This window comes from Antechinus flavipes, chromosome 6, assembly GCF_016432865.1.
Source record: "Antechinus flavipes isolate AdamAnt ecotype Samford, QLD, Australia chromosome 6, AdamAnt_v2, whole genome shotgun sequence".
Lineage (NCBI taxonomy): Eukaryota > Metazoa > Chordata > Mammalia > Dasyuromorphia > Dasyuridae > Antechinus > Antechinus flavipes.
This window is the reverse complement of record NC_067403.1, coordinates 169,721,161-169,734,097: the sequence shown is the minus strand read 5'-3', so window position 1 is coordinate 169,734,097 and position 12,937 is coordinate 169,721,161. Positions and strand designations below refer to the sequence as shown.

General features: G+C 38.4%; 1 protein-coding gene across 1 annotated transcript in view; it reads left to right on the top strand.

The window, feature by feature from the left end:
- Nucleotides 1–12,937, top strand: part of SLC4A4 (solute carrier family 4 member 4) — a 350,270-nt gene that overhangs the window by 108,676 nt on the left and 228,657 nt on the right. Inside the window, 1 exon segment of the mRNA XM_051964746.1 lies at nucleotides 7,301–7,436. Coding sequence (XP_051820706.1) covers nucleotides 7,301–7,436 — 136 coding nt within the window.

The window sequence follows — 12,937 nt, the reverse complement described above, 5'->3', positions numbered from 1 at the left end:
AAGTGGGGACATCCAAGAGTTGAGTAATAGTTAATTGAAGGATGTGATTTAGGACAAGGTAAGTGGTACAAATAGGAAGAGGTATAAAGTTCCAGAGAAAGGAAAGCTAGCAATAGACTGCAATGAGGAGAAAGAAAAGGTATAAGCATTTATTAAGTGCCTTTGACATGCTTTACAAATATTATCTCTTGATTTTAACAACAATCCTGTGAAGTTGGTCTTATTTTCACTTCCATTTTCCATTTGAAAAAGCAGAGACAGACAGTGGTTAAGTGACTTGTCCAGAATCACATAGCTAGTAATTTTCTTAAGCTGGATTTGAACTCAGGTCTTCATGATTGGGGAAGAGGTATGCCTTAAGATGTTCAGGATGTGTAGGAACTGGAGAAGAAGGACCTTTCAGGAAGGCTTATGAGCAATCTGAAGCTAAGAATGGATATAGATTTTTACAGAAGACATCAAAAATGCCTGGTTCTGAGGATCCATGTGGAAGAATAGCTGGAGATAATATGAGAAGGGCAGGGCCCAATTATGTAGTGACCTGAATGCAAGGCTAGCAAGTTTATTTTTTAAAGTTTTTCCAAAGGAATCTTTACTTTGCAGGTTTACACAAAAACAGATGCCCACAAACATTTCCCTCAACACTCAGGGGATATATTCTCCTGGGACCTCTATTATCTCAGTCCCTGGGAAGAACTGATATAAACCAGTTTCTACAATGCAATCCCCCAGTTAAATTCACTTCTTAAAGCCAAATGCCATCATCTATACTATTGCTATACTTAGGCAGGAAAGCAGCTTAGGACTTTACTCTGCACTGTCTGGGGTCTGGCAAATCCTAGCATGGAATCTCGCTTTTAGACTGGTGGCTCACAGTCCTGACCTTTCAAAGGTCACAAAATTATAACCATCTTTAATTTCCTTTACCTAAAACAGGAAAGATCAAAGGACTAAAGAACAGAAGCCCTTGTTCCTGGGCCCTAAGATAGGAAGATTAAACTTTATCCTGTAGGTCAAGGAAAATCCTGAGATGTCTTGAGCTAAGGAATGATATGATGAAATCATTGTCTTAAGAAAATTACCCTGGGACTGGGAATGGCTTTAAGGCCAGTTATGAAGCTGCTGCACTATTTCAAGCTTGAGGCTATGAATATCTAGGCTAGAGTGGAGATGATGAGTGTCTGAGCTAGAGTGGTAATGAAAAGGCAGAGAAGGATGAATGAGATTAAGATACCTCCCCAGAGTTACATATCTGGCAAGGGTTTGAGGCAGGATTTGAACCAAAGGTATATTTTGAAAGAAGAATGGACAAGAGTAGTACTTGGACACTGATAGAGGGGAAATAAAAAGATAGAGTCCATAGTAACTCTGGAGCTTTGACCTTGAGCATCTGGGAAATAGGGAATGATGTATTTAGAATCTCCAAAATGCTTATTGTTAACCAGACTGTCCTACAGGCTATAGAAGCATTAATAGCTTAATATTGCACTAAGACTTTTGGAACATCCTGTGATAACAATAGCTAGCATTTACAGAGTATTTTCAGGTTTGAAAATCACTTTACAAATATTATCTTACATTATCCCCACGACAATCTTGGATTTTACAGATTAGGAAACTAAGCAGATAGAGATTAAGATACCTCCCTAGAGTTACACATCTGGCAAGTGTTTGAGGCAAAATTTGAGCCAAAGGTATATTGAAGTCAATTTGAACCTGCTTTAGACAGCGTATTGTTAAATTTTCAATGTGAGCATTTTGTACTTTGGAAATCTCCAGTGCTACACACCAGGGCTTAATTTATAGTTTTGTTGGGAGAAAACAGTCATATGCAGATGAAGAGGGCTGATGGTTAAATATTTACCATCATACCTAGATTTGAATTTAAGTCTTTCTGACACTGTGCCACTTAGCTGCCTCTCTATGTACTTGTAGCTTTTCCTCCTATTCCTCACTACCTACTCCCCAATAAAATATCACTCAGAAAGCAGAAACTATTTAGATTTGGTCTTTGTGTTCCCAACATCCAAACTAGGGGTTGACACAGTAAGACTGATTTGAATTGAGCTGTATTACATTATTGACTGCTTATCATTGATCATCTGCTGTAATCCCTAGATTTAAAAAAAAAAAAATATATATATATATATATATATATATATATATAATCACCTTGTGATGCACTGTCTTTTCCTTATTGGACTCTTTTTGTTTCTATTTTGCAATGTCCTTGTGAAATATAACCTGATTATTATGTCTGCCCATCAATTTGGTGCTAACTCCAAACTTGATGCTCTCAAGAGACATTATGTGGGTCACTGATAATGGCTTAGCAACATTTAGTTTATAGCTGACCCTTACATTCCTTTTGGCTGCATGAATCATACCAGGGGGTGTTAATGAACCCAAGAACCATGGGATTCATGTCTGAATAATGACATTAAAGGAGAGACTTTGCCATTGGATTTGTCACTGCACCCTGAGAATCATGGGACTTTTCCACCTGACTTGCAATTGTGTGCTGTCTTCCTCCTTAGCACGTGAGCTTCTTGAGACTAGGAGAGTCTGCCTTTGTTATGTCCCCTTTTAGCTTTAGTGCTTTGTATATAGTAAGCACTTCATAAATGCCTAATTCATATGTGGAGTAAATAGGAAGAGATCTGAGAGGCAAAGGATCAGCTGCTGGAAGGACCAGGAAACTTTCTGAAGTAGATAGTATTTGAGCTGAGTCTTGAAGGAAGCCAAGCAAAATAAGGGGTAAAGGTGTAAAGGCAGAGTATTTGCAGCATGGGCTACTGCTTATGTAAAGCTACCAGAAATGGGAGGTGGAATGTTGCATCATAGGTGAAGAAGGTGTATTTGACGTAGAAGGAAGAACTATGGGTTTAGCATGAAAAAACCTAGATTCAGATCCTACCTACTATCTATGTGGGCTTAGGCAGGTCATAAAACCATTCTGTTGATCTTACTTTTCTCTTTGTCAAAAGGATCAGCTGGTTTTGAAAGTTCAGTGGAGCTCAGAACCCTGTGCTGCTCTCTGAAAACTCCCATCAAATATATCCTATTTCTTGGCTCTCCACACAAGATTACCATTTTCCCAGGATGACCCTCCACTTAGATCCACAACCCCTCCAATGCTTTGTGCTCTGGACCACAATCATCTCTTTCATTGCTGAACATGATGGGCAGGGCAGAGTAAAACAAGTTAAGCCTGATTATAGCCATTACTTAGCTTTACTCTGCCAGGCTTCCTGTACTGATAAAGGATGCTGCGTTAGCCGGACAGACTCTGCTTTTTATATAATTTGGTAAATGGTTGCACAGTAAATACTGTTTTCTTTCTACTGCATGCATGTTGAATTTCTGATTTTTTTCCCCTCAAGGACAAAAACAAGCTTGCACTAAAGAAGAGGGGGATGGAGGGCTTAGGGAGACCTGTGTTCTTGAATTGCTTCATGGGGAACTTGCTCACCTTCCATGAAGCTTAAGCAACTGCTTATGACCATTCTGCTAAGTCATAGCTAGGTCTCCATCTGTGTCATGGAGGGAGTTCTGAGAAAAGGTACTTATCCTTCCTGAATCTTTGTGTAAAAATAAAGCTAAGACTTGTAATTTCCAGAGTCATCTTCACCAATGTTCAGACATGTGCACATTAAAAAATTAGGGTTTGTGATTTTATTAGTGAAGGGAATTTCCCATTAAGGTCTCTCTTTACCAAGGCATATTGTTTTCCCTTCTGCATCTTAGCATCTTAGAAAGTTCTTTGGGGATACACAGTTTACCTACCATACCCAGTTTGTAAATTCAGAGATGGGATTGGAACTCAGGTCTCCTCATCTCTCTATTCACCACTCCATATAGTCTTTAATATTTCTATCAAATTTTAGCCACTTCCTTATGATTGCAGTAACTCTGGATAAGGATGATGATAAGCGTGTAAATAACACTTAAGATTTGCACGGTGCTTTGTTTTTGTTTTTGTTTGATTGTCTTAGGTGCAGTTGGTTGGTTGGTTGTTGTCCTTTGTTCTTGGAGAGGACCAAAATGACATCACTGTATTATAGTCTAACTACAGTGTGTCTGGCTGTGGCCAATCAGCCCAATCTGAGCTCTGCTACAGGTCGAACACAAATAGCCTGTAAGAACATTTGGGATAGCTTCTCTAGTTTCATGCATCTTGCATTTCTTCTGGAATAATTCAATTCTGCTTTGTTTGTAGAGCACAACACACCTCCAATGAAGGTGTGCCATACTGGGCGGTCCTATGCCAGTGTCTCCCATGTCATTGATTTTAAAGTTCTTGAGAGTGTTCTTGTATTGCTTTGCCGACCACTTTGTCAATGCTTATCTTATGTGAGTTTTCTATAAAAATAATTAGGTAGTATCATCATGAGGAAACTGAAGCCGGGAGGGTTTAGATGACCCTCATCTCAGGGGCATAGTCATTATTGGAGGCAGGATTTGAATATAGGTCTTCCTCACTCCAAGGACAATGCTCTTTTCACTGCGTCACTAAGTTGCTGACTCCTGGCTAGGCAGAGAACTCAGAAAGTGACTACTTTTTGCTGGACATTATGCTAGATGAGGGATCTACAGAACATATACACAACTACACAACTTCTTCCTTTTCCTTGCCCAATTCCCACCTTGGTTTCCCCATTGTTCCCAGCCTACAGATACTACGCGTGGCTTTTCTCTCAGATAAAGAATAGCTTGGGCTGGTTATATGTTAAAACTTGCTTTTGAAGAATCCTTATTAACACTAGGGTCAAAGCATACCTTACATAAAGGTATGGGGGAAAATGGACTCTGGTTACAACTAATTAGGAAGCCCCAAGCAGATGGTAGAGCTTGACAAGAGAGATGAGGATCAGTGTGAAGATTAAAGGAAGTTAGGAGCAATGAGGGTTATATAGCTTTAATTACAGTGCCAAAATGCTCTTAGAGCTTCTAAATCTGGGAACTTTGAGGAAAGGACAAGAAGAAAGGAAGTGAGGAAAAGCAGTTTTCTGGGGGATAAAAATTCTGAAGAAAGCTCTATCATATGGAATTTGTCCTCAAAAAACATGTTGTTCAACTAACAATTGATGTTGGTAGGGTTTCTTATTCACAATTGCTGTCATGAGCCTCTTAGCGAAATGAATTTTGTTTGATAGCATCAAAAATATTGAAATATGAAGGCTATGGTTCTATCAAACACTAGAGAGGTAAGGCTGCCCTTACCTGTGCCCATGAGTGTATGGAAAGAAAGGAGATATTCCCTCCTTTGTCCTTCCTTTTAATCTGGATCTTTGTGTTGATAGAAAGAACAGTTACTTACCTTAGGAAATGAAGATCAAAGTATTTGTAAAGCACTTAATGCAGAACTTGGCACACAGTAGGTGCTATATAAATGCTTATTCCCTTTCCCCATCTATAACCAGTTTGTCAAACTCAAATAGAAATGGAGTCATTGAGTCACTTAAAGATAGATCCTGAGTCACTTAAAGAAAGATCCTTCCTTCCTTCCTTCCTTTCTCTCTTTCTTTCTTTGGATTGGACTTATAATTTAATTGGGGGAGGAAACTTTTGATGAGGAAATACTCTTTTGTATTTAAATTTATCATCCTAGTGAGTTTCCTAGCACCACTGAGAAGTTACATGATTTGTCCAGGGCCACGCTGTCCATGGTACAGAGGTAATACTTGATCACACTGGACCAAGAGTCAGAAAGACCTGAATTAGAATTCAGACTCAGATACCCACTAGATATATGATTTTGGGCAAGTCACTTAACCTGTTTGCCTCAATTTCTTCATCTGTAAAATAGGGATAATAATAGTACCTACCTCTCAAGAATTTTTTTAAGATTATAATTATAAAGTACTTAGCATAGTACTTAATACATAATAAACACTTTGTAAATACTAGCTATTATTATTATCATCATCTCCTATGTTCATTTTATATTATTCCATATGATCTCCAAACATTTTATTTACATTTAGATTTAGGAGCTTTTTTTAAACTATATGAATACTTGTTTCATTAATACATGTTGGAAAATCTCCTACTTTGACTTCTTAACCTATATCATTCTTGCCTTTGTTTTCCCATATATTCTCTACAGAAGAGGTATCAAACCCTCTGGCAAAACTTGAGTTTGGTCAGAACTCAAGTAAAATGTAATTGGAAAATGTTTAATAAAATAAATATACAATGCAACCTGGATAACATGAATTTGTGGTTTTCTAATGCTCCTTATATATAGTTTAGTGCTCTCTGTTTCTGGTTAAGCTTGACATTACTGTTCAAGATGATGAGCATCTTCTGTTGTTCCAAAACATTAGTTTTTCATTGGTTTAGTTTGTAAATTATAGGAACTTTTCTGTTTTATGTTTTTATATGAGTACATATGCTGTGAAACATGTGAGCAATTTAGCATCTACTCAGCATGATATGTGCTCCACCGGCCATTCTGAATTTTTGGACATATCCAACTGACAGGCACATTTCTTAGTGCCCTTGGAGACAGAATAACCCCTAAATCCCAGGACTTGAGGAAAATTCCAGTTCATTTTTCATTACACAATTTTCAAAAGAAGGGGTCAAAAGGAGCTGGTAGGGCATCCAATTATGGGTTTGAGCATGTTGGGAAATGAGTTTTCTTTGACTCAGGTGTACAATATTTTACTTGGGCTTGTTTTCCAAGTGCACTGAGGCCTGACTAAACATTTTGGGGGCACTGCTTCCATGTAAAGAAGAGGCCAGAGTTTGTTAAATATTCCTTCACCACCCTTGCAGTTGGCCAGTTACGGTGGCCATGAGCCAGTTAGAGTGCTGGTTCCAGGCAGCACACAGAAGTGGTGGTGGTGGGGAACTAATCATTAGGATGTTGCCTTGTTCCCTCCCACCGCTGAATGAAGAAGTGATTGGCTCAGCTGAGTTTTCTATCAAACAATTAAGAAAAATTCATGAGGTGGGAAAGTAGGGAGGGGAGGAAGGGTAGGCTGCCTTCAACTGAACTGGGGGCTAAAGGTCCTTTCTCACTTGTTGCAGACCAAATTGTAGCTGGGATCTGTCTTTCTGAAGAGCTCAAGATAAGCTAGTTTGAATTATTTCAGGCTTAAAGTGGAAAAGAGTAGGGAATCAAGTGAGAATCAAGGAAATAAGGAACAAAGAGGAGGGGAAAAGATGTCCAAGGAGGACACCAAAGGGAGACTTAACAGCTTTGGGGAAAGAAGAAGATCTCGCAGTCATAGTTCTTTGGTCTTCCAGGTTATCCAGCCAGTCTTTAATCGAAGTATTTTTACTTCTGCAGTCTCCCCGGCAGCTGAGCGAATCCGCTTCATCCTGGGGGAGGACGATGACAGTCCGGCGCCCCCCCAGCTCTTCACCGAATTGGATGAGCTCCTGGCGGTGGATGGGCAGGAGATGGAGTGGAAAGAAACTGCCAGGTGAGGACTTGGTCCGGGAGGCCCAACGGGAGACAGAGTTGGGTATTGACCACAAAGGTGGGTCCCTGGCAGGCTTTCTCCAGCCCAAAAGTTGGGGACAGCACTCGGGTAGATTTGAGATACAAGAAGGTATCTCTTCTTTTTACATTTTCTTTCAGATTTCCCTTTGTTATGGATGTGAAATTTATTTGCTGTCTTAATTATGGTTACTTTTACCCCTAGTTTTGTAATTGCTTGTGGGTATGTGATCTTAATTGTACAAAAAATAGAAAGCATCTTATTTTTCTACCTACATAATGGGAGACAATTTGGGATAGTAAGTAGTGAGCTGACCTAGAAGTCAAGATAGTCTCTTGACTCCTGACACATATACTGGCTCTGTCTTAACTTCCCTGGGCTGTAAACAATTCTCTAAGACTACACGTTTCAGAGAAAGGGGCTAACTGCATTGGTAGAAGGAGTTTCTTCGTTCAGAAATTCCGGTGAAATCACAGATCCAGCCCTAAACCCCATGGTAAATAGGAAGGAAAAGCTTCCAGATCACCCAGCAGGTGCTTTCCCCACTCCTTACACTTCACTTAAAATGATATCCTGGGAGATTTTCCTTTATTTTCTGCCTGTCTCTCTTAATTGTTAGGATGATTTTTGAAAATGAGTATTTCACATTATACATTTTCAGCATATGAAAAGTAATAGCTAGCATTTTTGGAGCACTTCGTTGTTTGCAAAGTGCTTTACAAATATCATCTCCTCTTAACCTTACAACAGCCCTAAGAGGTAGGTGTGATTATTGTTTTTATTAAGTCATTTCAGTCATGTCCAACTCTATGTGACCCGCTTTGGGGTTCATTTAGCAAAGATACTGAATTAGTTTGCTGTTTCCTTCTCTACTTCATGTTACAGATGAGGAAACTGAGGCAGACAGGGTGAAGTGACTTGTTTAGGATCACATAGCTAGTGTCTGCGATCAGATTTGAACTTGGGTTTTCCTGTCTTCCATGCTCAGCACTCTATTTGCCTAGGTGCTATTGTTATCAATCCCATTTTACAGATCAGGAAACTGAGGCAGACCAAAGTCGAATGACTTGTCCAGAGTAGTGTATGAGACAAGATTCCCACTCGTTCTTCCTCACCCCAAGCCTGCCCTCTATCCACTGTGCCATGGAATTACCACATGAATCTAAATAGTGAACTTATTTGCTTCTGGGAAGAGTGGGAATCCAATTAGACCTGAGGCCTTTTTCACAACTCTATCTATTAGCAGGGCTTACGTCAATCATATTCTCTTTATTCATTTCTCAGGCCAATTTTTTGTTCTCTCTGTAATATTTGATATCCTTGTATTTGAGACCCTTCCCCCCACTGTCTATTCTCTTATCCTTAACTCTTTTTTCTTGCTCTGTTGTCATCCCCTTCTGGCCCATCTGAATGGCCTTTCTCCATCTCCTGAGCAGAATCATTCTCTGTGCCCCATCCCCTACGAGTGGCTGTACCCCTGATCTCTGCCCTTTCTTGGTGAATTCATCAACCTCCATATTGTCACTCTTACCTCCTCAACACCTTCTGCATCTCTCTTCCTCCTTTCGCTCTTTTGCTGAACCTGGACTATCAAGACGATCTCCTCATTGATTTTTCCTGCATCTTTTTTTCTCACCTTCTCCTGCTTCAAACAGCTGCCAAACTGATACCTTAAGAGTAGAGCTGACTGTGTCCCTCCCCTCCTCAGAAAACTTCAGTGGGTGTCTACTGCGTATAGTCTTAAATACAAATTCCTTTTAAAAATTGACTCTAGGCTAATTATAGGATGTCCCAACAATCTTAGAGCAAACTTTTATAACTATGCTATATATTACTCCCCCTCATTAACCTTCATTCCAGTCTAACCAGCTTATTGGGACTTCCCCATGGGCAACATTTCATCTCTTCCTTTGTACAAAAGATACATGTCATTCCCTACCCTTGGCAAGCCTGGAATATTTTTCCTTTTCCCCTTGGCTTCTCAGAATCCCTCATGTCCTTTAAGGCTTAGCCTGGGTGTTACCTCCTAGAAGAGGTTTTTCCTGATCCCCACCAATGATTATCCTGGGAAGTCACTTTGTATGTATTTTGGTACATTTTTATATGTGTGTTGAAATATACACACATACATAAATACATGCACACACATGTATATGTATATAATATATATTATAGTATATAAATAATGATATATACATATATATAAATGATGTATGCAAATGTATTTTTATCTATTTGTATTTGTTTCTACTATATAGATATAAATATTATATATAACAATATAGTACATAGAAAAGTATATACTATATAGGTATAGATATACCTATGGATATTTATATCTGTACTTGCTTCTACTATATCTATATAAATTGGCTTATCTATATCTATAGCTGCACTTGTTTCTATTATATCTATAGATATAGATAGATCTATCTATATTTCTGTCTATCTGCACTTGCTCATAAGGAGGAATGGTTTAGATTTTCTCTCTCTATCCCAGCACAGTTCCTGAAACATGTCGGTGCTTAAATACTTGTCAAATTAGAACTGTGAGATGTAAGACCTCAGATAACCCCAGACACAAAAACGTAGCGTTCCCTCCCCCCAACCCATTGCAGGCATTGTGATCACAGAGAAAGCCTATTGTGCTCCACTACCAGATACTTGGGAATGATGTCTCCCTCATGGAATGCTCTATCTGCCTCAATAATGTCGATTTATAATAAGATCAAAGTCTATTACCTACTTCATCTCCAGCACATAGGTCTGAATTAAGAAATTCTCCAGAACTTTACTCTGTTTTATTGAAGTGAAATAAATATTTCACAAAATGAAATAAAGACAGAGAAATTGACCAGTCCAGCAAGGCTCAGGTCTTTAGCTTTCCCATACTCCCTCTGGTCACTGGATGTCATCACCTTTCTCAAACCTGTGAGGAATTAATTTGTAATCCTTTGCACACTATACATTAAGGTAAACATTAACCAAATACATAGAAGAATTGAGTGTTGATTCTTTTACAAGCAACCCTGAGAAAGATAGCAGTCAAATGATTGTATGAGTATAGTCATAATTCTGAATTTAACTAATAATAAGGACTCTTGAAATTTTTGGTGGGTAGTGGTATTTGCTTAGGTATTGGGCATTTTTCAATACTTTCTATTTTTTTCCTGACTTGCTCTTGGTATACAGTGTACAGAGGTGTACAGAGGACCTAGATTGAAATCCTGATTTTGGCTCTTACTGTTGGTGTTGGTTTTGGCAAGTCATCTCATCTCCATGAATTTCACTTTCCTTACCCATAAAGTGAGGAGTTTGGACTTTAAGATCATCTATCTATTTATTCCCAATTTGAATCCATAAAGTGAGCATGCTAAAAAACCTTCTTTAGTTAGAGTAAAACTAGGTTTTCTTCAAATATTTGAATATGTTAGAAAAGGATGTAATATAAATAGGGTATTTCTCCTCTAAAGTGACAACAGAAGCTGTTGTGATAGGATTAATATTTTATATGGATTCTGATATATCCTCTGAATTTTGTGTTAGGAAAAAAAACATGTAGTTGTTGGTTCTGTTATTCCTCCCTGTGAGGAGAGTGACCCTGCACTATATATTTCCAATGAAATCTAATAATTCTTCCTCCATCAATCTGTGAATGCTTTCTGTAGCTCCTTTTGATCAATCACTAAACTAGTTGAAGAGAGATTTTTGATTCATCAAAACCCTCAATACTCACTCTTGCCCTCCTATTTCCTATTCCATCTTTAATTGAAAAGCCTCTTCAACTTTCAGTAAGGGACAGCACCATGTAATAATGATTACGTTTAAATAGTGCTATAATATTTGCAAAGTAACCTATAAATATGATCTTATTTTTATCTCCTAATAACTCCAGAGGGAGAGTAGGTGTTATTATTAGACTCATTTTACAGATGAAGAAACTGAGGCAAAGATTTAATTACTTGCTTGGTATCATACTATTAAGTGTCTGGTGTCAGGATTGAATTCAGATCTTCTTGACCTCAGATTCCATGCTTTAACCATTGCATCATCTACCTGCCTAGATGTTGGGTAGAGAGCTGGCTTTGAAGTCAGGAAGAACTGAGTTTAAGTCTCATCTTTGACATATATTGGCAGTGTGACCTTGGAAAAGCCTCCAAACCCCACTTAATGCTCTAAGTTGCTGAAATGATGTTGATCTTTACTGATGGAGGAAATTTCCTTCCCTGGGGGCTCCCTAATCCAAGGAAATCACAACCATAATCAGCAGTCTGCTACACATGCAGGAGATTTCAATTTTAAGGACTGCTTAAAAAATTGTTATTTTATGCCCTCTAGGGCTTACAATCTCGGGGGTACTAATATGTCTAGTAGACACATTAATAAATAAAAATGATATGAAGTTAAATGTGATTGGCAAAGCAGAAAACTAGATAAAGTGTCATTAAAAACTAAGATGGGAGAGAACTTAGAGAGCTTGGGATAAAAGGAAGGCAAGTAGCAACTGTAGCAAGTGTTACTTGAAATTAGCTATGAAGGAAGAGAAAATGTGGGAGGGATGTGGTCCAGGAAGATTGCCCTGAAAAAAACCAGGGGACAAGGGAGAGTTGGATAAAATTGGGGGGACAGCTACGGATCTACTTTGGCTACAAAGAACCTTCGAGTAATATTAATCTAAAGACAGCTTGTAGAAGGACTTGAATGTCAGGCTAAGATGTTTCTACTTTATATTAAATCACATGAAATAATGAGTATAAAGTGTTTTGCAAATTTCCACGGTCTATTGCACACTGAAGTGTCCTTTGAAGATATCAACTCTTGTACATTAGGAAGATGAGTTTGGCAGCTCTAAGGAGGATGGATGGGTGGCCAAGAGGCTATTTAGGAGGCTCTTAAAATAAGTGAGGGGACAGGTAATGATGACCTTTTCTTCTACTTTATTTTTCTCCCTCATTAGAAGAACTATTTTCATGATCTCTTCTCTTGTCACTTTCCCTGACATACCCACATTTTCTTTATATTCTTTAAATTTCACTTCATAAAAGATATTCTCAAAAATGCTGCCTATAGGAAAACTGTTCCCTTCCTCTCTGGTTCAGATAAAGTGTATGTGTATGTATATTGTACAGAGTAGCTAGGTGGTGCAGTGAATAGAACATGAGATCTGGAATCAGGAGGACCTGAGTCCAAATTTGATCTCGGACACTTAGTAGTTGTGTGAGCCTGGGCATCATTTAACTCTGTTTACTTCAATTTCCTCATCTATAAAATGTAATGGAGAAGGAAATGGCAAATCATTCTAGTCTCTCTGTCAAGAAGACCCCAAAAGGAATCCACGAAGAGGAGGACGTGACTGAAATCACTAAACAACAAAAATGTTTGTGTAAAAGCATATTTTATATACACACACATATTTATATTTATTTTTAAATTTATACACACACATGCACACATATTGGTTGTTTAATTGTTTTCACTCATGT